The 27990-nt window shown below is 39.0% G+C and overlaps 3 protein-coding genes, 1 long non-coding RNA gene and 3 other non-coding genes across 8 annotated transcripts; 4 read left to right on the plus strand and 3 right to left on the minus strand.

The window, feature by feature from the left end:
* Window positions 1–127: 127 nt before the first annotated feature.
* Window positions 128–25362, plus strand: LOC108066640 (zinc finger protein 106). Its single transcript, XM_017155255.3, has 8 exons — window positions 128–581; window positions 4111–4170; window positions 16009–16030; window positions 16088–19966; window positions 20031–20150; window positions 24651–24908; window positions 24971–25162; window positions 25223–25362. The coding sequence occupies exons 1-8, from the start codon at window positions 430–432 to the stop codon at window positions 25292–25294; spliced, it is 4755 nt and encodes a 1584-aa protein (XP_017010744.2). The 5' UTR covers window positions 128–429; the 3' UTR covers window positions 25295–25362.
* LOC138913694 (uncharacterized) lies at window positions 10077–10632 on the minus strand. Of its 2 annotated transcripts, none has more exons than XR_011419501.1 (2): window positions 10401–10632; window positions 10077–10335 (listed from the first exon to the last, which is right to left on the minus strand). It is a non-coding gene; the product is annotated as an uncharacterized lncRNA (long non-coding RNA). The 2 variants fall into 2 exon arrangements; XR_011419500.1 differs by having other exon boundaries at window positions 10077–10338.
* On the plus strand, window positions 10973–11045 carry TRNAA-AGC (transfer RNA alanine (anticodon AGC)). The gene has a single exon. It is a non-coding gene; the product is annotated as a tRNA-Ala (tRNA).
* On the minus strand, window positions 13791–13863 carry TRNAA-AGC (transfer RNA alanine (anticodon AGC)). Its single transcript has one exon. It is a non-coding gene; the product is annotated as a tRNA-Ala (tRNA).
* Window positions 23474–23744, plus strand: LOC123003525 (uncharacterized). Its single transcript, XM_044396290.2, has one exon. The coding sequence runs from the start codon at window positions 23514–23516 to the stop codon at window positions 23640–23642; it is 129 nt and encodes a 42-aa protein (XP_044252225.1). The 5' UTR covers window positions 23474–23513; the 3' UTR covers window positions 23643–23744.
* On the plus strand, window positions 24104–24176 carry TRNAA-AGC (transfer RNA alanine (anticodon AGC)). The gene has a single exon. It is a non-coding gene; the product is annotated as a tRNA-Ala (tRNA).
* LOC108066641 (transmembrane protein 192) lies at window positions 25306–27975 on the minus strand. The gene is made up of 4 exons (XM_017155259.3): window positions 27723–27975; window positions 27456–27588; window positions 27117–27393; window positions 25306–25834 (listed from the first exon to the last, which is right to left on the minus strand). Exons 1-4 carry the CDS (start codon window positions 27863–27865, stop codon window positions 25605–25607), a joined length of 783 nt encoding a protein of 260 aa, XP_017010748.2. The 5' UTR covers window positions 27866–27975; the 3' UTR covers window positions 25306–25604.
* Between the last annotated feature and the right edge of the window lie 15 nt (window positions 27976–27990).

Here is a 27990-nt window from a genome sequence, read left to right on the forward strand (position 1 = left end):
CTTGTAGCAAAAAAGTAACCACCTTTATGTGAATTTATTGACAATCATTTTTATCTTTTTGAATTGCCGCCAGACTGCGGCGCGAGGTGGCAACGTTGACGCCCGATTTCCCCTTCGTATTGCAATCGATAACAAATCAGCTGTCTGCGTTCGCTCTCTCGGAAATTTTATAAACGTTCTGGATTTTATTTTATTTATTTTGCAATTTGTTTAGTTTCTGTGCAATCTTTCGGCCAAAAATCAAAAACGGAACGCAGTAATGTTCTCAGGACGCTTGGCGGATCGATTCGGTCGGTCGATTTGAAGCACCAAACCAATCAGTACAAACGCGGTCCAGTGGCCAAATGTGATTCGCATATGCCTTAATCATAATAAACACTACCTACCGGAGTCATCACAATGCCATTAGATTGTTAAGTAATCCCAGTCATGAGTGGACCACAGCAGCCAGGAGACTCGGGAGGAGCACCCCCAAGCGCCGCCGGGGATTCGGGCAATCGGCCGTCAGGGAGTGCCACCGGCGGAGGATCTGGATCTGGACACTCGGGTTCCCGGTCTCGCGGCCCAAGTCCCAGCAACTGGTGAGTCTGTTCAATACAATCCTGACATGTTGAATACAGTTTTCTTTACAAATCAGACAGGACGTGAAAAAAAGGGTTTCCTTCCATTTTCGAATTCTATTATTCTTTTTCTAGAGACCCCAAATAGAGTTGCATATAGCCTTCTTAAAGACCATATGTCACACAAGTGTTCCAATAGGAACTGTATCGCAAATATCTGAAGATAACGACATCCGACTTACATAAAGTAATTTTAAAATACGCCGATGTTACTAGGTTTCCTTACAGTACATTGCCTAATTCCTTGGGATAGGCACAATAGACTATTTCAATGGCCTAAATATTTTTGAAAATTTAAGATGTCTTTTCTTATATTCTTAGGATTTAGGATTAATTGTGCTGTTAAAATGACTAAGACAGATTAAATTTCATTCAAAAATATTTGTTAACAAAACAATCCTAAGGATAGTATTATTTCTTTAAATCTGTCACCAACATTTATGTGGTTTTGGTTAGAAAAGTAAACTGCCAACGTTCGCAGATTTTCCCGGCTTTTGCATGATTTTTCTTTTATGATAATGAGGGCAGGCCACTCACGTGCTTACTAATTTTATGACGCCCCCAGTTCCTTTTTGAGTTTCGCATAAATATAATGTGTTGCGCACGAGATTTTTTTCAGCCGTCTGCCCTAACGCCCCATTAAATAGCTTACCTAAACGAAATTGTGTTTCTCTGTTTTGCATATTCAAGTGTCTTTATCCTGCAGCTTTGAAGTTGCTACCAAGAAATGTGATATCGCATCCTTACACAAGAAATTCGACTGAATAAAAAGAATTGCTGGTAATCCATTTTATAATTATGGGTAAATGGTTACCGCTGAAGAAGATTAATGAAAATATATGCCATTCGAATAGCTCATTAAGAGTCTTGTTAAAATCTACAAAAAAATTAACAATATAAATTAGTTAGTTATTATTAGGAAACTTAATCTGATACTTATTTTCATATAATAATTTTCCTTATAAAAAGGAGAATTCACAAAGTCGATTTCATCCCACATACATATATACTATCTATAAAATATCATCAAAATATTTGGTTTATTGCCATTAAGCACCCATCTCGCACCCTGACACTTTTGGCAACATCTGCTGGCAAGCGGGAAAAAAACGAGAACAAAAAAGGCTCATAATAAATATAAAATGGCAAAAACGTGTCGATTTCCCTTAACAACTTGAAAATGATTTGTTTCACAGTCTGCAGAGCATATTAACTTCGATTTTCAATTCACAGCAGACTTTGCCACACATCAAAACATGGCATATGGAGAAACATCGGGACATCCACGCCACCACCCAACTACTTGGCCACTTTTTTGCCAGTTAGGCAAACGCAAAATTCCATTTTGGCCGCAAAAGTTGCCAAACAATGAAATTTGGTAGAAGGAGGCTCGGCTTGTTTGTTTGTTTGCCGGGCCAACCGGCTTGTCTCAATGACGTTGGTCCTTAGCCATAACCTGCGGCTCTGTCAGCTTCATCTTGTTAACCAAACAGGCCAAATATCCGCCGACTCCATCGCCCAAGACAAAGGCCGCACAGAGGAGCAGCAGCAGATTCCGAAAAAAGTCTAATTGATGGCCCTGTTCGAACCTGCATCTTGACCATTTCCGTTCGTCTGCGGATATGCATGTCTACTCAATTTTCCGGCAAATGAGTCGCCCTTATCGTCCTCAAGAACAACAAAAATTGATTGGAATTTGCAACAAGCGGATACAAATTTTTCCCAATCTTTTTTTACCCGTGTTTCTACTACTGCTTTTCTCTGTCCTGCTTTTTTGGCATTTGCTTTTCCCCATCGACACGTCAACACTTGTCTTTTGTGGCTTTTCCTGCTGCTGCCTTTTGTTTTTTGTCCCTTGCTGTTCTCTGTCGGTCTTAAAAATTGAAAACACATTGAACCACTCATAAATGTCGGAAGAGTCGCTATTTTGACAAGCGATGTATCGAACTTTTTAAGAAAAAACAATTAAAAATTGCGCTAAGGGAATGTACAACTATAATTGAGTTTAAGGATTCATTCCAGTATTCCTTGCTCTTTTTGTTTTGGTTATATTTAATTTAATTTTAAGGGTATACACAATTCTTTTTTATCACAATTTTGTTCTCTTTCCTAAAAATTAATGGGTAAAATCCCCAGTTAATTGCTATTTCCCTTAAAAAAAACGGCTGACCAACGGAATTAATGCAATTAATAAGTTTCAGCGTCACGTGTTTTCAAATTTTAGCTCCGTACTTTTTTTTAGCATAGAGCAAAAGCAAAAAAAAAATTTTGGAGAGGTAAAAATTAATTATAAACAAATCTTTTCATGTCACCAACGGAATTTTCGACACTTTGGCGCATTTTTCAGCTGCCCAACGGAAATTTCACAGCCATTTCTACGGGCCGCTCCTTTTTCCCCCAATTTCGCTTTCACAACCACTTTCCCTTCGGAGCAATTGTTTAGGGTCACTCAAAAGCACATTTCACTTATTATTAGCTCATTTATTACCCACCAAAGGCGCCTGACCCTGGCAGCACCTGGAAAAACTTTGTGAAAAATGCTGGCCAATACAAAAAGAGGAAAAAAAAGAAAATGTATAAAGGAAAAAATCCCTCCTAAAGTTCCCCATCTGCTGCTCTCGTCGGGCACCTTAAAATTAACACATAAATTTTCAAGTGGGTGGCCAACGGCCTGCGGCTGGCTATCCACGAGATACTTTTGGTCCTGCCGGTTTTTGTTTTTACATGAGCGTAGTGAGTAGGGGATGAAGTATCAGTCAATTTACTATAAAAAAAATATTGGGGTGGCAAATAAAAAAAAAAAATTTTTAACTGTTACACAAGTTTTCAAACATTTACAAATTATAACAAATATGTACCTATTTTTTAAAAATCAGGCTTCCTTTTTGCCTACGCCTCTGGTTGTGGGTTGCCTGTCATTGAAATTTCCGTGTGAGTGCGTTCAATGTTCAGGATCCATTCCTCCGAAAACCCACCGAACTGGGCAATTGACGTTGAAACTACGTGACGTACGAAAGTAAATTGTATCTGCGGGACTTCCAATGACAGTGACTTTCCTTTTCTTGTTTTTTATTGTGTGCAAATTGGCCACCTGACTTCCTCCCCCAACGAATCGCCTTTAATTATAGACCACTAAATTAAAATCCTTGCGGAAAATAGGCAGGGGTGTATTTGTAATGTCTGCCTTCATTATCAACTCAAATGCAGGCCTTAAGCATAAAAATCAACTTTACCACTCCTCGAAGAACTGATAACAAAAGAAATCCCAAGACAGTGAAGGGAATAAAGTAAAGGAAGGACCTTGGCAATGCGGAAGCAAATAAACGTCGCAACTTTCTTGAAATCCCGGGAAAGGCACATTTTGAATAACAAAATTAACAGCAGCCCCAACTTGCAGCCCATCTATTCCTTGTTTAGTTATGCATTTCTTTTCCTTTTTTTCATTCTTTTTATTTTAATTTTTTATTTATGTTTTCTCCCACATCCACAGGCGACAGAACAACTCAATGAAATATAATTCGCGACCCTGGAATCGAGGCCGTGCGGACAGGCAAGTTTTCCCTTTTATTTTTCTTCACTTTTCCATTGTTTTGTTTTTTTATGCCCCTGTGCCATTTGTTTGTGTCTCCCTGTATTTGTTTGCCTTGCGTGAGCTCCTTGGCTTAACGCACGCTTGCACCTTTCCCGGCTAACCGAACCCAAAAGTCGGGCTATAAGAACTTATCCCGCCAAAGGGACGATCCCCCGGTGGCAGCCGCATTATTAACACTTGGCTAAATATGCATTTCTTGGGTGGACGCCGTTGACGGCGCCAGAAGCGTTAACAAGGTCTGTCCGCAGGCGGAAAGGGGAAAGAGTGGCGATGCCAAAAGTCGTGTCATGAAGTATCTTGAATTTTTAAAAAAAATTTTCTATTAGTTTTTTTAAGAAAGAACTGGTCTACCTGGTTGATTGAATCAAATATCTAGTAGTTTTTGTTGATATCCACATATCAATCCGATGAATTCATTGATTAGTTCATGAAAGATTATATAATTCATTTTTCAACGCATTCGTTTTAGTACAACATTCATATGTAGTTATTTCCAAGGGGGTTTTTGCTGAAATCCTATGGAAAATATGGTTTTCATATGGTAGCATACTTATGCTACACAACATTTTCCTGAAAACCCCCACCTTAACTAAATCCTTCTTATAGCTGTCTTGAATTAACTAATTAAGGCTCTCTATTCTGATAAAAATTGGTTTATAATGTATCCTGTTAATATTAATTTAATTAATAAGAAACATTTAGGGTAAATAAATAAATTAAATATGTCAAGGTACTAACTCATAGGATAATATTAAATTAAAATAAAAAAATATTTATGCAACTATGGGACCATTAAGACAAGATTTCAAATACAAAGGTTCAGTCAAACAAGATCATGCAGCATGCTCTAAAAATATGCATATATCATTAGTTATCTTTGTAAGTCTGCGAATACAGGATTTTTTTGCGAACGCATTCCCAACGTGTAACGCTAAATGGTTACCCACCACCCGCCCAACCGACGCGAGGGGCGACAGCCGCTTGACGCACGGCTCGTAGAACCCGATTACGGCAAAGGTCCGGACCCTGGCCTCCATCATATGGAATTTATCCGCGCACGCGATCAGCAAGTTCAGACACCCCATCTCAAGGATTTCCCGGATAATTTTGTTGGAATCGAAGCGTTTGAGCGGAACACAAGCCCCGGATTAAGCGGATTGTACCAATGTTTAGCTCTTGGAGCGGGACTTTGCAAAAGTTAAATACGAACGATATCAATTGGTTGTCTTTCATTGAGCCCTAACTGTTCGGATTCGGAGTCTTACAGTGAATGTTATTTAATTGTAATTGATCTTAATAACTAAATTGCCTATTTAGATGCATTGTCCCTAGTTTGTGATGGTTTAAGTAAGGATTTCTAGGTTCTGACAGATATGGCTAATACATTGACTATCGGCATACTTAGTGGCCCTACAATTGGTTACATATCGTTTGATTGTAATATTTAGGGGGTTATAACATTAATTTTCTATAGTTTGATTTTTACCCCTATTAGGGTTTGATTTCGTTGATTTGTACCGCTTTAAGAGATCATTTGTGTATCCTTGCGTTTGAGGTCGTGCGACCTGCATTTTCATCTGCGAACTCATGGTGTCTTACTTACAGTAGGTTCGACCCAAGCGAACTGACTGATGGTGCGTTGAAATGGTTGTAGTGGCCTTGGTAGCCGAGGGGCTTGGTATTCTCAATTCTGGTAGGATGATATTTCTGGAAAATGCGAAAATGGGATATAATTAACAAAATTAATAATAAAGAGTAATATACGCAACGACATTTGAGTGTAAACAACACATTGTGCACATTAAAAAAATTTGCAAATGCTTTATTAAATCAGGATTGGTCACTTTTTATTTGTATTATGATTTACGACTGTTTTTTTATACAGGCGGTTTTAATTCTCAAGGCTGATCCCCTAACCTACCCCATATGCAGAAGATTTTGGCAATACACCATCATTTTTAGGCACATGTTGATCTAAAATACAATTCACTTCGTTTAGATCCATTTCACAGCGTTTTATGGTTGTAATGAGTTATTTTTTTGTAATTCCCCATTTTATACGATCCTATGTGGAGTTCCACCACCTAGGCACTCTGCTCACCACACTCACCACAGCATCTACCATTTTCTCACCTTGGTTAGCGCGGGGCTCACACTCGCGTCCGAAATGTTGGGCGTACCCAATTGCCGTCGCTTTTGGCGGAACTGCGGAACTCAAGGAATTTCGACTAGCTGCGATGGAAATACTTTTCAGCTGGACTTTTCCGTATTTGGGGTTCCTTTTTTTTGGCGGCTTCTTTGTGGGATGGAGTTGAACTCGAAGTCGGGACTCTGGTAGTTGAGACTCAACTGAGCCCGTGCACATGGCCTAACTGACTTTTATAGCGAGGCCGTCAAATGGCATGCGCCGAATTTTCATTCATGCTACACATAGAGCGGTATGTAAAGGACCCCAGAAATCCTATACCCATACCTCAGTCGATGTCTTGCTTATTGTATTGTTGTATATGCAGTTTACCAAACAAAAATGCCAACACACACACTCTCACTCCTTGCAGGCGCCGGGAAGTATGCAACAGCCAACCAGAGAGGCATCTCGGATTGCAACGCTACAAGCGAGGGAGAATGAAACAGAGACAGACAGAGAGTGAGAGAGAGAGAGGGAGAGCATCTATTAATTGCACGTGCTGCAGTTGTTGTTATTATTGCTGTTGTTGTTGGGTTTTATGTTGTTTTGCTTGTATTTTATTTTATTTCCCCCCAGCTTGGCTCTCGCTCTCTTCCTCTCTCGCTCTCTCGGCTTGTCCTTCGTGAGAGGCGAAGTGGCGAAGCTCCTGTGACGAGGATTTCTCTGCTCCTTCTTGGCCTGTTTACCGTTAGTCGCACTCGGTCTTTCCAGCTCGCTCGTTCGTCCTTCGCTCTGCCGGCGTTGCAAGCGAATGGAAGGGGTTGGGGAGGGGGTGTAGGTGCAGGGTGGGGGAGGTCTAACCCCCCACTTCCACTGCTGCATCCTATTTAGTTACATTTTGTTGTTGTTGCTGTATTTTGCATTGTTTTGTGCTGTGTTTTGTTTTGCTGCAGCTCTCGGGCCGTGACTTCGTGTTATGTACCGTTATGATCGTCGGCTCGTCGCTCGTTTGCTGCATCCGATGCTGCTGTAAGTGTGTGTGTGTGTGTGAAGGAGTGCTGTTGTCCTGTTGTATAGTTGGTTATATACTGCTGCTGTTGTCGTTGGTGCCGCTGCAGCTACATATATTGCCATTGCTGTGTGTTGTGCTCTCTAAACTTCGCCCGCCCCCAATTGAAAAAGGAAAACAACGAAATAGTAACCGAAGCCACTAACGGCACTTCCCCCAAAACGAACTGCCCAGTATTGTGTTGTGTAGTGTTGTGTATTGTGCAGTTGTTGACCTAACGGTAAATGCTCGATCCGCTGAGAAACCTATTAATTTATGGGCATTGCGACTAATAAATGCAGATAAACATACATAAATAACTAATAATTATATTTTAATGACTGCAAAAGTTTCAAGCCAAAATAATTTTTTTAAGAAAAAAACTAAAAGTTAACAATTTAATGCATTTTTTAGCTGCCACTTTTTTGTTTTGTTTTTAATTTTTACAAAACGGAGCAATAGCAAATTTTCAAACAATAAAAATAGACTAGCCAATCAAGGCAAACTACTTTTCAGAAAGATATATAAACGGATATATGTAGATAATGAGCAGCGATGTTTTTAGTCCGCTGAATAAATTTTATTACACCTCTAATTAAAGGGCGGTCCAAAAAATGAAATCTTAATTTCACCCCTTCACATGGCAGATTGAAGTGTGCAAAAATGTATTCGAAAACTAAACTTTTTTTTTTATTTCGACCTTGCGAAATGGTTTTAAAGTTTTCTTAAAAATTACTTATACGACACGTATGACGTTCTCCTATTTCTAGCGTTGTGAAATTACGAATTGCTGGAACATTTGATTTTAGAATTAGCTAATATATGGCTGAAATCTACGCCACCGCCATTAAAATAACTATTTGATCAAAGGCAACAGTGCGTATGAGTGATAAACTTTGATGCTACCTTGCAAACGCTAAAACGAGTTTTTTTCAAAAAAATTGTTTAATCCTTTAAAATGTTTTATATAAGTGTGTTACGTGGTACCAGAACATAAAAATGTATTTGCTCTCACTATATACATACATACATTGGTAGACACTTTTGCATTTTGAAATTCTTCGCTTTAGAACGATCCTTTGAAATTAGTCAAAAGGCAAATCTGATAGATCTACTTATTATATTAATTAAATTTAATGTATTAAACATCTTAATAAACCATGACTCCATCTCAAACCTCAAAACAAATAAGCAATTGCCGCAAAAAAAGTTGATCGGAATTAGGTCTCTTCATTACTTTCTCCATTTCTAAAAAATTACGTGAAGTTCATTATAAACTCTGGTAAAAATTTGAAAACCCTATACTCAAATCAAAACTACTAAACAAACAAGCAATAACCGCAGAAAAAGTCAATCCGAGTTAAACGTCAACAATCGCAGGCGACCAACACACCAACTTCCGTTTCCGGTCCGTCAACCGCACGATGTTGACAGCAAAAAATTTCATAGCCTAACACGCAGGCTGATTTATATTTCACTCACACAATCGCACAACCACACACTCGCATTCTCACGCACACGCCGACAAACAGAGAGAGCAATTCATAAACAATTAAGTGACACTTTGAGTTTGAGTGGTGTGTATGAATATCGCAACAGGAGGCCATTTAACGCCAATGCAATTATTGTGATTGAGTTAACTTTTGCCGGACTTCTGAATGTGCTTGTGTGTGGTCAACAATCCAGTTGTTTTAGCAGTGTGTGTAAACATACGGAGTTAATTACGCATATATTCGATGTGATACGGTTTTATTGAGTGGTCAACAAGTTGTCACCTTAGGCAGTTGATAGAGGTTTTATTTCGATGATTGGGATTTAATGATTAGAATAAATATCTGTGAACATATCAAAGTGAGCTTAGAATAAAAATGATTAAGAAATTGGATTTTAAATTGTAGTAAAATAAAGCCTTAGCCCTAAGGAGCTATTACTTAACTGAAAAATACAAAATATTTTACATGTTACATGAGAATTTTAATTTAAATCTAACATGTGAGCCTAGAACATAATTTTACATTTGGCTTAAACAAAAATTGAATTATTTTATAAATAATTTTTAGCAAATATTACTGCCTATTAAGAGCCTATATTTTTACAGTTTATAAGAATATTCTTAGTAAATATTCAAAATTATTTCCAATTAAATAACAGACCATTACCACTCGAATGTCTCTACTTAAGCTGTCATTTCTCACAGCTTCGCTCTAATTAACGCAAACAATTCCCAAAGATCAAAAATAATCATAAAAAATATTCTGTGAAAATCCGATTAGGCGAGACGCTTGCCGGCGCATCTGGCAATTGAAAAGTTTGGAAGTTGTGCCTTTTTCGTATTCTTAATTAAATCCAGAGTACTGGCATAAACTTTTATTATTGTTGCCCATCATCTTGGTCGTCAGCTTTCGTTTTTTCTTCCCCTCTTCGAGGATTTGTCAATGTGGCAAAAGTGAACAATTTTTCATTATCGAGCGCGATAGCAAAATGACAGTAAGACAGTAAGTGCCCCAACTCCATTTTCCTTTCCCTGCCCGACAAACTGCTGGAGTGTCAAATCATAAATATGCATCTAACGTTTATCTAACGTCTTTATAGCCCAATCCCCCTGGCATTGTCTCGGTTTTTTGCCAAGGAGCAGAGAAAAGGTCCCTGGCCCACAGCTCGAAGTAGACTTAAAAGTAATTTTACGTCTGACTAAACATTAATGTGCTCAATATTTTATTGTTTGTTTGTTATTTCGTACTTTTGCTGTTTCATGGAGTCTTCTTCCTAGCAAAAAAGTCCAAGGCATTGAGTTGATTATGCGGGAAGCTTCGAAAACTTTTCGGCAAGCTGCAATTTTTAAATGGTTTTTGTTTTTTGGTCTTGGGTAACTGAACAATAAATAGCTGGGATCAAGACATCACTTTCTGAAGCAGGGGAACAAATTCGTGGAGTTATATTTTGAAACCTTCTGGATAAGCTTTGATTAATGTTATTCATTACCTTAACAACGGCCTATCTTTATTTATTTACCATTTTTAAGTTTTTCTTATGATTAATGAGTAAGTCTTACAACGTCTTACATTTTGAATGAATTAAAAATTTTACCATTCGTATGGATCATTCTTTATCTCTTCAAATTTGGAAATTACTTTGATGAATCTAAACCAGAGCGATATTAATATTACTGCTTCTGTCCGCCAGACGTCTACCATTTTAAGCGAGTGAATGCTAAGTATGCATTCCAAAATAACCAACTAACTAACATTAGTCGCAGTTTTTGATGCGGTATCTTAAGTTGTTTTTGTTCCACTTTACTGAAAAATATTTTTGTTTATTTGCTTCATTAGAAATAAAAGTCATTAATATAATTATTGTTAATGCTAAGAAATACGTCGAAAAGCAATAACTTTTTGCTGAAACAACCCACTTGACTTGGCATAAATTCAATTTAACTCCCAATCGAATACCTACCAAAAATAGCTACCAAAACGAACCACACTTGACCACAAGTTGCCTTTCTCTTGGCCAAATGTTAATTTGGCTTGTCTTGCACTTTAGCCGAACACCTTTTTCGGACACTCTTGGCCGTTTTCCATGCATGTGGGGATGTAGCTCAGATGGTAGAGCGCTCGCTTAGCATGTGAGAGGTACGGGGATCGATACCCCGCATCTCCAATTGGATTATTTCCCTTTTTTGCCAAGTAAAATACGCAGACGTCGGCAGTTTTGTCTTTTGCATTCTGGGACTAACATGCATGGTGGGGCAGTGGAAGTTGCCACTAATGAATATTCAAAGGTTGCTTTGTAGTAGCTGCCAAGCGAGCATTATCCGTGGAGTCTCACATCCGCATCCCTTAGATGCCGCCCCCATGTCGACAATCAAGACGCGTAATTTGATTTGCGCCCTCATCACATTATTGCACTCAAAAAAAAGGGATTTATTTTGTATAATTACATATTTTTATTAAATTTTTTTATAAAACCCTCCAATTTTTCTGCTCTTTACAAACTTTATAAATACATTTTGATCAAACGGAAAATAATTTTAAATTGTTTTTAAGGTAGTAGCATATTTAAAATAATTTATTTCCCCCAGTTCAAGAAAAAAATAATTTTTTAATATCCTTTTTTTTAGTAACAAGATTATCAGGCCTGTTCCAGTTTTCACTCGGAAGTGAATTTGTTAACATTATCGGATTTCCCTTTAACAGAACTAAATTTCCCTTTCTTGCTAGGGACATTTTAAAAAATTTCCCATTGGTCCCTGCGCAGTTTTGAAAGGCTCCCGACAGAATAGTATTAAAAATCAGTGTGGGAATCATAGTATTGCAAACTGCAAGAGCATACAGAGATGCCAAAGTCGCAAAACAAAGTCCCTATCAAATGTCCCCGTTCAAATTTCACATGAAAAAATGTGGTATTCCGAGCCAAAACACTTATTTCGTTAATTAGGATAAATTACACTGTGCAGCATTTTTAGTGCTTTTTAAATTTACCTCGATGGATGCTATATTTTTGGATTCGTTACGAATTCCCAAGTTAAACTGCGTTTTCCAAAAAGTTCCCCGACGCAAGGATTCTTAGCAAAAGGACCTCAAAGTTCGAAAAATGCTGAAATTGGCCAACTTTGCGGAGCTCTCAGAGGCAAATGGATGCATGGTTTGATTCTATGTTAAAGTTTTTTAAAAGATACACCCTTTATCTTTTAAACCCTATACTTAAACAATTTTTAAGATTTTTTTTAAGGCAGAAACAAATTCTAGAAAACATAGTCAAAAAACATAAAAGTATACAGCTGCGGTCAAAATGGTAGTAGTGTTGCCGCCCTGTGTATTTAAAAGTTTGTTGTTGTAATTGATCTTTTCCTGGTAATATTGTATTGATTATAATTTTACTATTAGACTAATTGGATAAGAAAAAATTACAAAATCAAACTTTTAAAAACACAAGGCGGCAACACTGCTACTACTTTGACCGCAGCTGTATGTTTTTCAGTTTTTTGACTATGTTTTTTGGAATTTATTTCTGCCTTAAAAAAAAATCCTAAAATTATTTTATGTATGGGGTTTGAAAGATAAAGAGTGTATCTTTTAAAAAACTTTAACTTCGAACCAAGCCATGCATCCATTTGCCTCTGAGAGCTCCGCAAAGTTGGTCAATTTCAGCATTTTTCGAACTTTGAGGTCCTTTTGCTAAGAATACTTGCGTCGGGGAACTTTTAGGAAAACGCAGTTTAACTTGGGAATTCGTAACGAATCCAAAAATATAGCATTCGTCGAGGTTAATTTTTGATGCTGCATAGTGTTATCTTTCTTATAAAAGAACCATTAACCTTATCGGATAAGTTTAGATTAAGTCCCAAGGAAATTCTAACCTATATCCATACCGTGACAACTCTAGGCCATTTTTACCAAATCCGAGCGGAATTTAGAACAAGGGCGGCGGATTTGCATTAATTGTCATAGCTAGAATTTACCGGGTTTTAAGGTGCAACCACAAAATAATTATTAATAAGTCATATATGCAAATAATTTCGATTCCGATGATGCAATTAGGAACATAAAACATCAAAGAATAGCATAAAAATATTATTGACTTATAAAGCTATCGCGAAGTATATTTAAAGAATTAATTTTTATACTGCCGAATTTAAATCCGCCTGTCATATGTTTGGCGGAAAGTTTCCGTGTGAATTTTTCGGAAGTTAACAGAGTAACAACAGAGGGAAATTCGATTCCGTGCAGTTCTTTCGGAAGTGAGTCTTGGAACAGGTCTGGGAAATTCGAATCCGTGTGAAACTTTCGGAAGTGAAAACTAGAACAGGGCCGTATGTGATGTTTAAATATTAAATATTAAGGATAGATTCTTATTTTTGAAGTGTAGTCCAAGGGCTGTGGAAATGGCTGAGAGAACACATTGTCGCACATAAATCAGCACAATATGCCAATGTTTGTTTACCTCCCTGCATCGCAGAGAACTTTGCCAGCAATTAACCAGACAGCCGCAGCAGTCAGAACAGTCAGCGCAGTCGAAATCCAGAATCCGGATGTGAAACTGAATCCTGGGAACAGGAGTTGGGGTTGGAGTTGTCAAAGGGGCGAAAAACACGGTCCCAGGACGCCGCGGGCAGCTTCACGAACTCCTCGAACGTCTGAGGTAGCCGGGTCTTGGGTGTTTGTAAATGATACATGATGTGCTATTTATGAGCAAAAGCTTTTGTTTTAATTTTTTCCCTACCTTGGACTTTGTTTTCCACAATTTTTGCAGGACAAAGTTTTTGTCGTGTAAGCTAGTTAAGCCATAGCTGTTTTCGTGTCGTTGTTAAAATTTATGTATTTATTTCTAGATTTTTAATTGTTTTGAGTGTTTGGCTCCGCAGAGTTTCCAGTGGATATTTGAAAGTAAAAAAAAAATTAATTCTGGAGATGCGGGGCATCGATCCCCGTACCTCTCACATGCTAAGCGAGCGCTCTACCATCTGAGCTACATCCCCTTGTTGTGATTACTCGAAAAATGGTTCAATATCCACCGCTTGACTCACTCAAAGGTGGACAATTACCCATAGTTTACCGTTGGTAGTTGGTATGCAAGTCGACAAATGACCCGGTTTCAGTTTCGTAGGCCAAGACTGAACTGGTTTGCAGCTTAACTTTGTTTGGGGTGTGGCATTTGAAAGACATGACCAAGCTTCAATTAAAGACAGTGGCGTAGTTTAAGAGAAGGGGTCTCTATGGGTATTGATGTTATATTTTTAGACTGATAAACAAAAATTACACTCAAGACAACCAGATAGGGATATACTGCTATCTTATTATTTTATTAAAAAATGTTTTTTACCACCAAACAGAAAGAAAGTCGTAGGAAGACGAAGCTTAAAAATTCTTCCAATACATTTGGGAACAGGAAAAGAAATCAGACTTCTTGGCACTTGACAAAAAATTAATATGCATAACGCATAGCGGAAAGAAAAAATAAACTTGGGAAAATGTATGCAGTGATGAGTGAAAAAGGATGCTACTTGATTCTGTTTGGTAGTCCCAACTCAACCCCAGCAGAGTCAACAATAAAGCGTTCCCTTATCGGAACCGGAAACGGTTCTCAAGAAAGCGAAAGTCACGGTGGCGTATGTGACAAGTCCTTTCTAATGAGCAGGATGAACACAACACGTAGACAAGCGAGAACCTACTGCTCAAATCAAGCCAAAAAGTCGCCCTCAACTAATAAACTTCTCGCAGGTCCAAAGTCAATTAAAAAAGGAACAAAAATTGTACGTGACACCCGTAGATAGACAGTCCAAAATAAAAAGGGAATGTAAAAGATGGAATGAGATGAGTGCTCCTCAAGCTGAAATACTTGAACTAAAAAGTCGCAGACTGTCTTGAAATTAAAATTACACGACGCTTGAATAACTTTGGCCGTACTTCCACTCCACTTTCGTTCCGCTGGCAGGTAAATGCTGACAAAAGTTTTTGAGGTAGCATTTCTTTTACGATTCGCCAGAGAGTGGATGCGCCACTTGCTACGTTTTTGTCATTAATTTTGTATATCATTGAGTTTTACGAGGCTCATAAATATGAAAACGTTTAACTCTTGCTGGCTGACAAACAAAATTCGGCTTGGCTTGGGGGATTCCCGTTTTATATGAGACAAACTAATTGTCTTGTACTTGTAATGTGTTTTTAAGCGCAGCCACGCTTCCCACATGTTTTCACAATGTTTCCCCGATAAACAAGAACTTGGGGGGATTCGGGTTTTTGGGGCAGGAGTTTTAACAATTAGTAGGGTGACTTGAAGGGTTCGCCGCCTTTTCTCGTGTGCAACAGCTTGAGGTAATTTTCAACTTTTACTCTTTGTTTTGGCGTTGACAAGAAGCGTGTTGTTTTGTTTGGTTTTAATTAAAGCCCAAAACATATCAAGTTAAATGTTGGCTTGGCTTGGGGAAGGAAACCCACTGCCGTTTTAGCTTTGTGGCAATAAGTTCTTACTTGAGACAAGTAAATTGGAGGATATTGTAGCGTTCAATTAGTTTCCTTAAGCAGGTATTGTGTGACCATTATTATTATTAAATACTATTTCATATCCAATCTATTAAATTCTTGAAGCTTTTTAACCGAATCAAAAAATTCTTATTTACATTCTTTAGAGATTCGGACTTAAACTTTCTTACTTTTAAATTTTTAATTAGTCCATGTTACAAATGACATTAACGAAAAGGGCGACGGCAAAGATTTGTGGTCGTATATTTTAGCATTTCTTAACGAGATTTTTCTGGGGGAAAAAAAAACAAAAGACCAACGGAATTCGCACCTTTGCATACACAAATAGCGAGGGCCAAGTTTTGGCGGATGGGAAGTCCTGAGAAATGCGGATGGGGTCAGGGGTACTGTGGTTATAAATTTTAAATCTGTTAAATTAATGCAGCAGCTTTCTTTCATTTCTCCGTTCGTTTTCTTACGTGCCAGAAAGTTACGAGTAAACTCCGGGCACGTTGCTTGATTACATTAATTATTCCTTTATTGTTTGCAAAAGTTTTCACCATTCGCGGCGGTTCTGTAGTTATGTTTTTGTAATTCGTCTAATTGTAATTAATTAGAAAAGAGTTTACTTACAATGCATATCTTTTTCTATTTCATTTCAGTGGTCCTTATAACAATAGAGTGGTAAGTTAAAAAAAAGCATTGAATACTTGATTGTTCTAATCAACAAAAATGTTGTAGTGGACCAATTATAATCAAAGGCATTCGCCATACCCGCGTTCAAACTACGGAAATCGAGAGCATTCGGATAGTCACAGTTCAAATCAGCAACGCCAGGAGAGAGATTATTCTAAGAGAACTGATTTTCATGAGAGGAAACCTAGATATTCCGATGAAGGCTACTCTGGGAGGTACCGAGATTATCACTACAGGGACAGGGACAGGGATAGGGACCATTACCACAGATATCAGTCAAGGAGGTCGCCTTATCGTAGGGATGAACGTGATTCAAGTCTAAGTCGAGATAGTTTCTCTAAATCGCCTTATAATAATGACGAAACGGGTTCAAGTCTAAGCAAAAATCCAAGTGACACTAGACGAAATATTGAACATAACTGTGAACGGGAAAGTGACACTTCTAAAGCTCAAGAACCTCAAGATCAGGATCAAACTGAAGACGTAATAACTGAACACGTGCAAAATAAAGATCAAATAGCAAGCAAAGACCACGCAAGTGAAATAAGTACAGTTGCGTCAAAACGTGATCAAAGCACAGAAACCAATGGGTTGAAAGAAGGCTCCACTGCTACCGAGCCAGTCAATGAATCTAAAGCTTCTGAGTTAATAGAGAGAACTCCCACTCAAGAGCAGAAGGAATCAGATCAAAGCGCAGAAGAACTACCAACTATCAGTCGATTCCTAATAGAGAAACTAAATCTCTCCAATGAGAATGCTTCGTGTTCGGAGGCTGCTCAATCATATCCCCGTATTACTGTGCGTCCCCTCACGGAGCTACTGAAGCAGGAACTCTTTGCAGTAACCCAAGAGAATCTTCTGGGCAAGAAACCTTCTCTGAGTCCCGCCAGTCCTGGTCGCCTGGCTGTTAAACCCACCCTCCGAAATCGTCGAAGGACAGTAAGTAACTGTAATCACATAGCCGGGAGTACTAGTAATGCCGAAGACAATGAAGCAATCATCAATGATCGGATTGCTAGCATGGACAAGGAGAGTCTGAAGTACATAATCAACAATGGCGACACCATCTACGAACAACACTTACAGCTCCAGGCCAGGCGACGTTTACGCGACGAGATCCGTCGACAGCTAAAGACCATCGAATTGGATCAGCCCAAGGATAATCAGGTGAAGGAACTGGTCGAGGATGAAATAGTAGATGCCATCAAATTGCCCGAGCTTCTGCTGCAGGAGATCGGAAAGTGTTTCGGCATAGACATATCAGAAGGTCAAAAAGTCCAAGATTCTAAGGAAGATACAACGTCGAGTAAAAACAGCGAGGAAAATCCCAGCCCAGTCAAAGAAAGTGAAGGCTCTGAAAAGGAAACTTTCAAGAGTGCAGAAGGTTCAGAAGAATCTGTAGCGGTCAGTAAAGAAATAAAAACGGGTGTTAAGAAGACTAAGAAGACTATCAAAGATAGCAACCAGTGCATTAAGGATAAGAAACTTCAAAAGAAAGGGCAGATCAATCATCAAAACCAAGAAGATAATCCAGAAAATGGTATAAAATCCAAAAGGGGCAGAAAAAAGGTCTTACAAGAAAACAATAAAAAGAAAAGCCCTAAAAAGAAATTAAAGGAAGCCTTTCAAGGAAAAGGGAAAAATAAGAAAAATATTGGTGCAGAGATCCCCCAGTCAAATCCTCAAGAAGAAGCTCTCACAGAACCCACGGAACCCTTTAATTCTATGAAGAGGTCCATGGATTTGATGGCAAGGCTGAAGGCAGCCGATGAGGTCAAAACTTTGGCGGGCTTACGAAAGAATCGTCCGCCCTTGTTGCCAACCCCAACATTTGGAAGAATTACCAATATCGCTGAAGAAATAAATATTAAGAGTGAGGACCCCAAACCTAGTGAACCCGTAACAAAAAAAATAAGGAACACTTCTGAAAAGGAAATCACTTCTGTAGTTTCTCCTCCAGTGAATATTACTCCCATCAAAATGGAAATAAAACGGGAATCTAGCAGCTCACCAATCACAGTGCAACCATTACCTTCTAAAGATGTTATTGACCTCCTGAGCTCTTCTGATGAAGAGGAGGAAGATCATGGCGTTGTAGATATGGACTTGGATGAATCTGAGCAAGAAATCGTTACCCCAAACATTGATCAGATGTTAGAGGTAGTACTAGAACCTGAACCTCCGACCGTGGATGATGCCGCCAGTGATCATTCCACAAGCTCCCAGTGCAGCAGTGAATCCACAAAAAGGCGCCGTAAGCTGAAACTCCAGAACGATGCAGAAAATGTGGTCGACAGCTTCGAGAAACTGATTCTACCCCATCTGCGAGAGGCTCTCACCGATCGCTATCGTCGCAATTTTTCAACAAATCTACAGAGCCGCCTGCACTTTATCTCCTGTGTGGTAACAAGCTCCGAGCACAATTCTCAGACATTTAGTAAAATCGAGATAGCCAAGATGCAGATGAATCTCAAAGCAGCCGACAATCGCCAGGCTATCGAATTTCTCCTCCGGGAGATCGTTAACGTGGTAAACTTGCAGAAACAGCGACGTCGAGAGCAGGAGGATGAGCAAAAGCTTGCGCAGTTGTTAAGCCCCAAAAAACCAGTATCCCCAGTTGAGGAAACGCCCAAGGCGTCATCGTCATCATCACCGCCTGACCGGCAGAGTACCCCAGTTTCAGTTAGTCGCCAGAGTCCTCCAACTTCATCCGCTCGCCAGACTTTACCAGTAATGGACTCCTCCGCCCCAACAACTTTACCCCAGACTGCCCGTGAAAATCCTTCCGAGCCCTTTCCCGTTGGACTGCCATTCTTGGCCATGGATCCCAGCCTATCCCATTTTTCGGCCGGTGGCTATTCTAGCATGCTGGCTGGAGGAGGGAAGACAAGCGAACCTTTGGGCCACTTGGGCGATATGGTTGCTCAGAATCTGGTTGATATCGATCGCCGTCTGCTGGAAAACCAAAACCGTCGCAGCATTCTCGAGGAGATGATAATGAAATTTCAGAAGGAGAAATCTGATCTGGAGATGCTTAGTCTAGAGCTGCAGAGTCGCAAGTTTCTGCTGATTAACTCGATGATTTCCCGAGGTCAGGCATCTTCTGTGCCAGTCGTCAAGCCAAGAAATTCACCGCCTCCAGCTGAATCAACTCAGGAATCAACGCAGGAGGAGAGTTCTAACAAGGGAGCGATTGCCAGGCGAACTAGAAGTAGAACCAGATTGAGAAGACCTATGGTAGTGAAACTGTTGCCCAAACGTCAGGCCAGAATACAGAAAAAAGTGGTCAAAAGGCAGAAGTCGGGCGAACTGATAGCGCAATTGCAGCAAGAGATGGCTGATCAGGAGGAGTGTAATAAGACGAAGGAGCAGCAAGCCAAGGAAAAGGAATCTGAAGAGAGCCTTCAATCAAATATCAAGGAAGAGCCAGTGGATGAGTCAATAGCTGATACCTCGCCCAAACTTTCGCAATCGCGTCTCAGTAAACCGAAAGCCAGTGTTACAGTTAATCCGACCCATCAACCACTGGCTATAATACCACCGCTACCACCACCACCACCGCCACCAGAACCCATCTGTCACATGTCCTACGAAGCTCCCAGCTCCTTTCTCAAGGAACCACCGTACGAACTTGAACAACACTGGTCAGAACTCGACTCCAAAGAGCAGTGCAGGTTGAGCTTTGTACCGATGGGGAAATTGCACTGTGTTCTAAGCCCCATCACCCAGATAAAGATTTACAGAGAGTACGTAATAGCCGCCGCCGAGGATGGGGATATCTACATGTTCCACCTGGTCAGTCACAAGCTGGAACGGAAGATCACCAAGCACAGCGAGGCCATTACGAATATGTGCATCAGCGAAAAGGATTCTTTTCTGTACACGACATCGCTCGATGGATTTTTTAAGAAGTCATCTCTGCAGGTTGGTCACAAGGTTTCTTTTCAGGGAGAACCCTATAATGTCTAACTATTTTATACCTTTACAGAATCTGGAACGCGTTATAGAAACGGTGTACTTCAAGGAGCCCCTGCAATCGATTGACATCGCCTGGGGATTGGCTTTTATTGGCAGCCGATGGGGAATTATATCTACCTTCAATGTGCTGGTGAGTTGAATAAACTTTACATATTACTGTAAATAAAATAAAAGTTTATTTATTTATTTCTTTTTTTATTTATTTATTTATTTTTTTAAATTATTTATTTACTTATTTATTTATTTATTTATGTATTTATGTATTTATTTATTTATTTATTTTTTTATTTATTTATTTCTTTATTTATTACTTTATTTATTTATTTATTTATTTATTTATTTATTTATTTATTTATTTATTTATTTATTTATTTATTTATTTATTTATTTATTTATTTATTTATTTATTTATTTATTTATTTATTTATTTATTTATTTATTTATTTATTTATTTATTTATTTATTTATTAACAGGAAATTATAAATTGCCTATAACCTTAGTGGCCTTAAGCTAAGTTTGTAAAATAACAGTAATTTAGGCGTAAAGCTCTCAAGAGTTTCCCTGCTCAATCTTACTTATGCCACTCCAATGAAAATTTCCCAGCCAGACCAATAACTCATTGGAAGGTCTCCCACCGTGTGGAGGTCAATCAATCGTCTCTCAATATATTTTCGCCACTTAATTTGACTCATTAAATATTTATCTGTCAAACAAACACTTGAACAATTTCAATTAAAATATTGAGCTGCGACTCGCGAATCCTGCGAAAAGGACAGCCACCACACACAGGACGAGTCCACACCTTGCCTGCGCGGCAACAACAAGAACACCAGGAGTTAACGAATTGGCAATGAGCAAAGCCAAAAACAAAAGTCTAGACAATGGAAATCAAATCGAATTTATTTTTCATTTTTCCTTTCTTTACACTCGCGAATTTAACAAATTGGATAGTATGAAGGAGGAAGAGAGTTTTGGTCCTGAGCTCTGATACTTCATTAGAATATTTTACATTGAGGGGAGAGTAGAGCTATAAGTCTTAATTCTGGCAGAAATTCGATTTATGGCTGCGACGTGCTGATAACTCATGGCTCGAGTTTATACTGCGTTTATTTCTTTTGTGCACAACTGTACTCTTTTTCGGGGAAATACAAAATGGAGGAGGTGCTTAAGCTTTTAGTTGTAGTTTCTTAAAAAACAATGGAAATAGAAAACATGAACATTTAAATTTCAAACTGGTCTTAAGTTTATTAAGTAGCAACTGTACATGGTTTTTTAAATGAAAAATAACTAACGTCCTAAGGAGGCAACTGTACTCCCTTGAAATATAGAGGGGCGGAGACAAGTGGCCTACTATTCATTGAAAGGGGGCAGGACAACTACGTTTTTTACTAAGCCAGGGATGAGGCAACTGTACCTGCCATTGTATTGCAGATGCAGGCAATTGTACTGCCGACTGTAGTGTGGGTGGTGGGTACTGTACTTGAATCCTTGGTAGGTGCAGTCTAGAGCTTTGGTTATTTGGTAAATATGCAAAGATGCCACGCCCCATTGGGAAGCAGGGAGCACATAGAGGGCGTTGCTGGTATTGCAGTTTTGGCCAGCCGTGCTGCTATTGCTTGATATTTAGCTTTGGCTCGTGTTTTGTGTTTTATTGTGCCGTGTTTGCTGCACGTTGTTTGGCCGAGGACTACGAGTCCTGGGAGTATATAGCCTCTTGGCTGAGTCTGGATATACATACCTATATATCGATGTATGTAGGACGAGGGCTGGGGGTTAGTTGCAACAAACAACAGCAAACTGCAGCACTATCTTGCTGTCTCGCTCGCACACTCATTGGGAAGAAAGGATGTTGCTTCCTTGCTCGCACTTTCTCCCTCTTCCTCTCTCTCTCTCTTACTAGCCAGTGCTCTCTATTGTTGTTTATTTAAGTTTTTATGTGTGCCTGTTTAGTTAACGGTATATTTTGCCGGCACAGCACTCACTCTCTCTCACTCTCCCTAAATGCTTTTTTTTCTGCGCATGTCTTCTGCGCTGCACTTCACCGTTAGTTGCATATAGTTACTGCCATTCGTTAGTTTTTTGGCAGCAGCAAATAAAATGTTTATATGCTATTTACTCAAAACAATTTTAAATAAAATACAAGCCGACGAAGCTGAAGCTCTCACTCTCTCACGAGTAACGGGACTGCGCTCTCTCTCTCAGCTTTCTCTCTTTGGCTGCAAGTGGGAGAAGAGAGCCTTCCAAGGCGCTGCAATTGGAATTGTCTTCGTGCCTGTTGCTTCCCTTGCTCTATCTCTCTTTCTCTCTCGTCCTTCGTAGCTCCTGTTTTTGTGTTGCTATTGTTGTTGTTGTGGCGTGGGCTTTTCTTGCTGGTTGGCTCCTGTTTTGTTGTGTTGTGTTTCTGGAAACTGACGCCCTGTCTATGGCTTGTTGTTGCCGGTGTGTTGGTGTGCTGGTGCGCTCGTACCGCTCTCCCATTGGCCGACTTGGCCAACTCGGGTTGGTTGTTTGTACCGTTATGTGGGCCCCCTCCACCCCCATTAACTCTTTTTCGTGTTTATGTGAGCTTTTCTATTGTTGTTCGCCGTGGCAAATTGCACACATAGTTGGGTGGGGGTGTGGCAATGTGGAATATCTCCTGCAGGCTGCAACCACTAAATAAACTCCCCATTTCAGTGTATCTAATTTCCCCCCAAAAGCAATTTATTTGTATTTTCTTGCCTTGCACTCTGTGCCCGGACGCCATCTTGGCGAATGGCTGAAGATATAACGGTAGATAAAAGTGCACTACATCGCTCCATCTCGTTCCGTTAACAGTTTTTTTTTTATAGTGACTTGGAGGAGCTATGAGCTATACCTATGTACATATACCATTGCACGCCTCTACATTTTATTTTTAATGGTTTTTGGGTACACAATTTGTACTTAGTATAACAATTTTGCTTTCCTAAAAGCTATAGTTATTTTCACAAGAACACCATAGGGGTTTCTGATACATTAGCGTGCTAGTGGGATCTTAGGTATAAAGGTTCTGTAAATATACAAATATCTAGTTGGCTAAATATTTTCGGTTACCCATTTAAGAAAATTAAGTGAGACTGAAACCAATTAGGAGTCAAAAACTATAAAATCAAACTATTTTTGGTTAATAGTTTAATGATCATCTTAAACATGTAACCTTTTTTAAAAAGTTTCGTTTTTTAGAGAAAACTTATTAAAATCTATACATTTGTAAGCACATTTCTATATAGGCATGGCTTATAAAGACGGCATGGGCCAAGCCATTTTTGTAGCTTTTTGTTCTGATTATCTCCTCGTTGGGTCCATTGTGAATCCCAAGGAATGATTACCGAAAGCAAGCAGCTCAAGTACTTCCCCAAAGGGGAATTTCTATATGCGCTGTTATCACCTAATGCAACTCATATAAATACGGGCATCCCAAGTCTTTCCATCTTAATAAGAAAATATTCATTGTACAATCAGTAACCTAAGATGAAGTTCCTGTCGCTTTTCGTATTGCTGGCGCTTGTCGTTTGCGCTGCCTGCAAGAATCACGAGGAATGGAAAGGAGAACGACCTGGAGATTTTGATCGCAGACCTTATTCCAATCCCTATGCCTAAACATAGAGAATTTCAATCATTAACATTGTATGTTATAAAAACAAGACAAACTAAATTGTAAATTTAATATCGCAAAAGGGAAATACTAAAAAATAAAGAAAACATTAAATGGTTTATAAGACATCAGTTTACCATTCAAAAATCTCACTTAATAGAATTTGTAGATAAGTTGCTTATCTAATCATAACACCGTATAAATGTATACACATACATACTTTACAGAAATACTTTAAAAATAGTTCTCACAAACGCAATGTCTATTTATAAAGGCACAAAAGTGTTCGCTGGGCATTTTTTTCTTTTGACCATTTCGTTTTGCTTACGGGACCGAACGCATTAATTTCATGACGATGCATTTACGGAATTTTAATGAGCACGGTAACGACAGTAGATTCAAAATCAAAGACGGTAAATGTGTGACCAAACCTTGTGAGGGCTACTAAAAGAGGTAAATTCACAACGGGGATGTAGCTCAGATGGTAGAGCGCTCGCTTAGCATGTGAGAGGTACGGGGATCGATGCCCCGCATCTCCAAAGGATTTTTTCTTCTTTTTTTTTCAGAAGGAAACTTTTTTTTCGATTTTTAAAGTATTTTTAAATCTGAAATACATAAACTTAAAAAACCATAGCCATTAAAAATGTGAGTTATAGGTAGTTATAGAATGGTATTCTACCATTCGACGTACATTGTACAATGATACTTTCCATTTCCAATACAAATTTTTTGTCTAAAGCCTAGTACTCACTTCAATCAAAAAGGCGACGATATGAAAATTTCTATACAAAAATAAAAAATAAATAAACTTTTGTATGGAGATTTTCATTTCGTAGGCTTTTTGATTGAAGTGAGTACTAGGCCTTAAAGAGATTTCGAGTTAAGGAAATTTTATGTTCTGCACTCCCATAAATTTATTACAATTAGAAATATTAAAAAAAATATATATTTAAACTTACACATCGAAATAAAGCTATCATTATAATAACAAACACAAAACTTACTATTTCCAGACGAACAAGGTAATGGATAAGCCTTTGGTTTCAACAGGCCAATCCATTATTGCCATTAAAGCCACCAAGGAAGGTGTACGAAAGATCCTTGTTCTCGGATGCAAGGGAAACTTTGTCCAAATGCACGATGCTGGCACCGGCTTGCTGCTGCGTCGCGTTTGCATTCCAGAAGGTCTGAATGTCTACAGTATGCTCCTGAACGATGGACACATTTACTGTGGTACACAGAGGAACGAGATCTATCAGTTGGAGTTTAACGTAAGTGATGTTAGATGACTTTCAAGTTGGCCAAAGTTATTTCAATTTGTATCCTTTTTTAGACTGGAAACTTGGTCAAAAAGTTAAGCTGCGGCAATGGTGCTGTGTCCATTGTGACCTACAGAGAGCGTTATTTGCTAGTCGGCTGCTACGATGGCTTCATTTATGTCCTGGACAAGGTAGCTGGAACCAAATTGGGTCGATTCGAGGGCGCTGGCCGTTTGGTCTTAGCCCTGGCAGTTGCAGGCGATAAAGTAAGTTAACAAAATTTACCCTTGAATGCGTAAATACTACAACTCACTCCAAATTTACAGATCGTCACATCTTCGAAGGATAACTCGCTGGAGATTCTAACCGTGCCCGCAGCCTTGCTAAATGGCCATTGAAACGAGGCCTGTTAATATTTTTATAAATCATTTTTAATTTAATAATTTTTTACACACACACTTGTTTGTATAATACAATTCAATGAACTTAGTCTTTGATCGCGGATTAAGAACTTAGTCTTTGATCGCGGATTAAGAATTGCGTTCTCTGTATTTACAATTTAATATTACATTTTTTCGTTAGCGCCCAATTGCATTTTTGCAATTGATCTCCTTGAAGAATATTTCTTCGTCGTGAACAAAATAATTAAAAATAAAAAGAGAACCACCAGTAAAAATATAATACGTAGAAATATGTAGACGCTTGTCTTTAAGGAATTTGAGGAGCCCTCACTGGTCGCACGTTGGTCTGCATTTGGTGCAGCTTCTGGTTGAGCTTGTGTGTGTGGTCACGTAGATATTCGATGAGGTCGGCCTGTTTTTCCAGCAAATCCTCAGTGTCGCCTCCTGGTTGCATGAGGCCCAAGGAACCACCGGCGCGATCCGCACCGCGCAGAACATCCGGAGGCAGCTTGTTGCTGTTGAATTTGCGCACTTTTTCTGGAATGGATATTTTGTAATGAGTAAAGGGAGACAAGTTTCAAGGCCCTTGCAGATTCATTGTATCGTTTGCTGAATATCTAAACTAATATAAAATTCGACCTCTAAAAAACGGTCAGTAGCAAATTCCACCCATAACGGATTGACATAAAAATCTAAAAAAATCACATTAATTACTAAAATAATATGTATTAAACTTATATACAAATTATTTTAAAGTTGGCCCAACACTATTCGAGTGAAAATCTTAGGATTTACCCAACCGGTTTTTACTTTATCCAAGTGTCTATGACTAATTTATTGCGAAAAACGAAAACAGGTATTGGAAACGAATTAAGTCTGATTGGTCCCTGACTCATCAGTCCCTTTGTCAGAAACCTAACTTAACTAATTACTCATGTCATTACTTAAAATAGATAAGCTAAGAAAATAGATAAAATCAGAAAGCTTTTGGCTAAAAATACGTTTCTTATTTAAGGGGTTATATACAGTTGTACCGCACAAAAAAATGAAACTTTACCGATTTTTTTTTGACACAAAAATTACTTATGTTTTGCCGGCGTTGTTTAGTACATATTTTTGGGTACTTATTAAAATTTTTTCATAAAAAAATATTAAATAATAAAAATGTTATGGTCAAATTCCAAGACTTGCGGTGGACATCACATCCCAAGAACGGTTCATCTCAAATCCCCAATTCAAAAAAATTCGTTAGTATATTGTATTGCCTAGTCCCTAAACAAAGAATTTGTAAAAATGTTGATTAAAAAAAAAAAATGGCGACGGTTGTAACAAAAAATGTACTTTTTCAAGGTATACAATTTTAAATTTGTATGCTCTAAAAAAAGAAGTTTTCAAAAAAATTGAAAATCCTTCGTTCAAAATTTGGTGTCGAATGAATTAATACTTTTTTAGTAATCGTGTCCACCGCAAAGGTAATTTCGAAAAAAAAAAGATTCTGAGATAATCGCGTTTAAAGTTTCAAGTTTGTAACAGCCGATGTGCAGGTAGTGCGCTATAAATAGCTAAAACTTCGGTTCTAATGCTCCAATCGTTATGAATTTTTGTGAGAGTATTCTCAAAAGTATATACTTCAAGAATATGCAATAAAAATAATAGATTTTTATCTATCACAACTGTATATAACCCCTTAACAATTTCGCTGTCGATCATATCATGATAAATTTTTAAAAAGGGATAGATAGGGATTTTGCATTGATAGTATCAATTTGATACTCCCTGATATATTTTTAGACCTATCCAATTTAAGACCTCTCCTTACCAATATAAAAGCTGTGGGAGACGGCTAGAACCACATTTTCGGCCACGGTGAAGGCGGTCACATAGCTAACTGGCGACAGCCAGCCGGCGGCGCAGTGCTCCCAGAAGTTCTCGGCGTAGAAGTGATGGATCAGGGCCTGGACGGCCAGCAGCATGGAGTTCCACAGGGATACCAGCTGCAGGGGAATCCCCTTCTGCATTTTCGTCTCGCGATGGAAGTCGTGGTAGCCCTGCATGCGCAGATTGTCGTGTTGTCTCTTCACAAAATGATCGAAGAGCTGGAAAACCATTGACATTGAGGTAGGTCGGAATTGACAGAGCCACGGAATGGATTATTTACATATGTGATGACCCAGAAGGTGGCCCGCAGATAGAGCATTATGAAGTAGGCATCGCAACGTCGATCCGCTGGAAACGAGGCCGCCAGTACGATTCCCACAATCGAAATTGCAGTCGAGATAAGCAGATGAAGGCTGTGGGAGCACAGGGAATGGGTTTAATTGGGTACATTATCAGTGGTTTGGTTTGGAAACGCAATGGATGATTCACTGCCGCCGGCAGAAGTCTCCATGATTCCCCTGGTCCCCCGTATCCACCATATAATCACCTAAATGCGGGCACTGTGTTCAACTTGAAGCTCCCATTGTCGTTGGAGAAGAGTACGGGGTCCAGTAGGTGCTCCGTGTCGCGGATAAGGGCGGGGGACACGCCCGGCTGGACAGCGGCACCTCCTGTAGCTGGTTGCTCCATTTGCACAGCCCAATAACGCGTAGTTTTCGAATTATTTTTGCTTTGTTTATTAACGCCGCAGAAAAACAACACTTATTTTCTTTCGATATGGCAGCACTGGTAAGAGTTGGCATTGTTCCACAGTG

This window comes from Drosophila takahashii, chromosome 3R, assembly GCF_030179915.1.
Source record: "Drosophila takahashii strain IR98-3 E-12201 chromosome 3R, DtakHiC1v2, whole genome shotgun sequence".
Classification (NCBI taxonomy): Eukaryota; Metazoa; Arthropoda; class Insecta; order Diptera; family Drosophilidae; genus Drosophila; species Drosophila takahashii.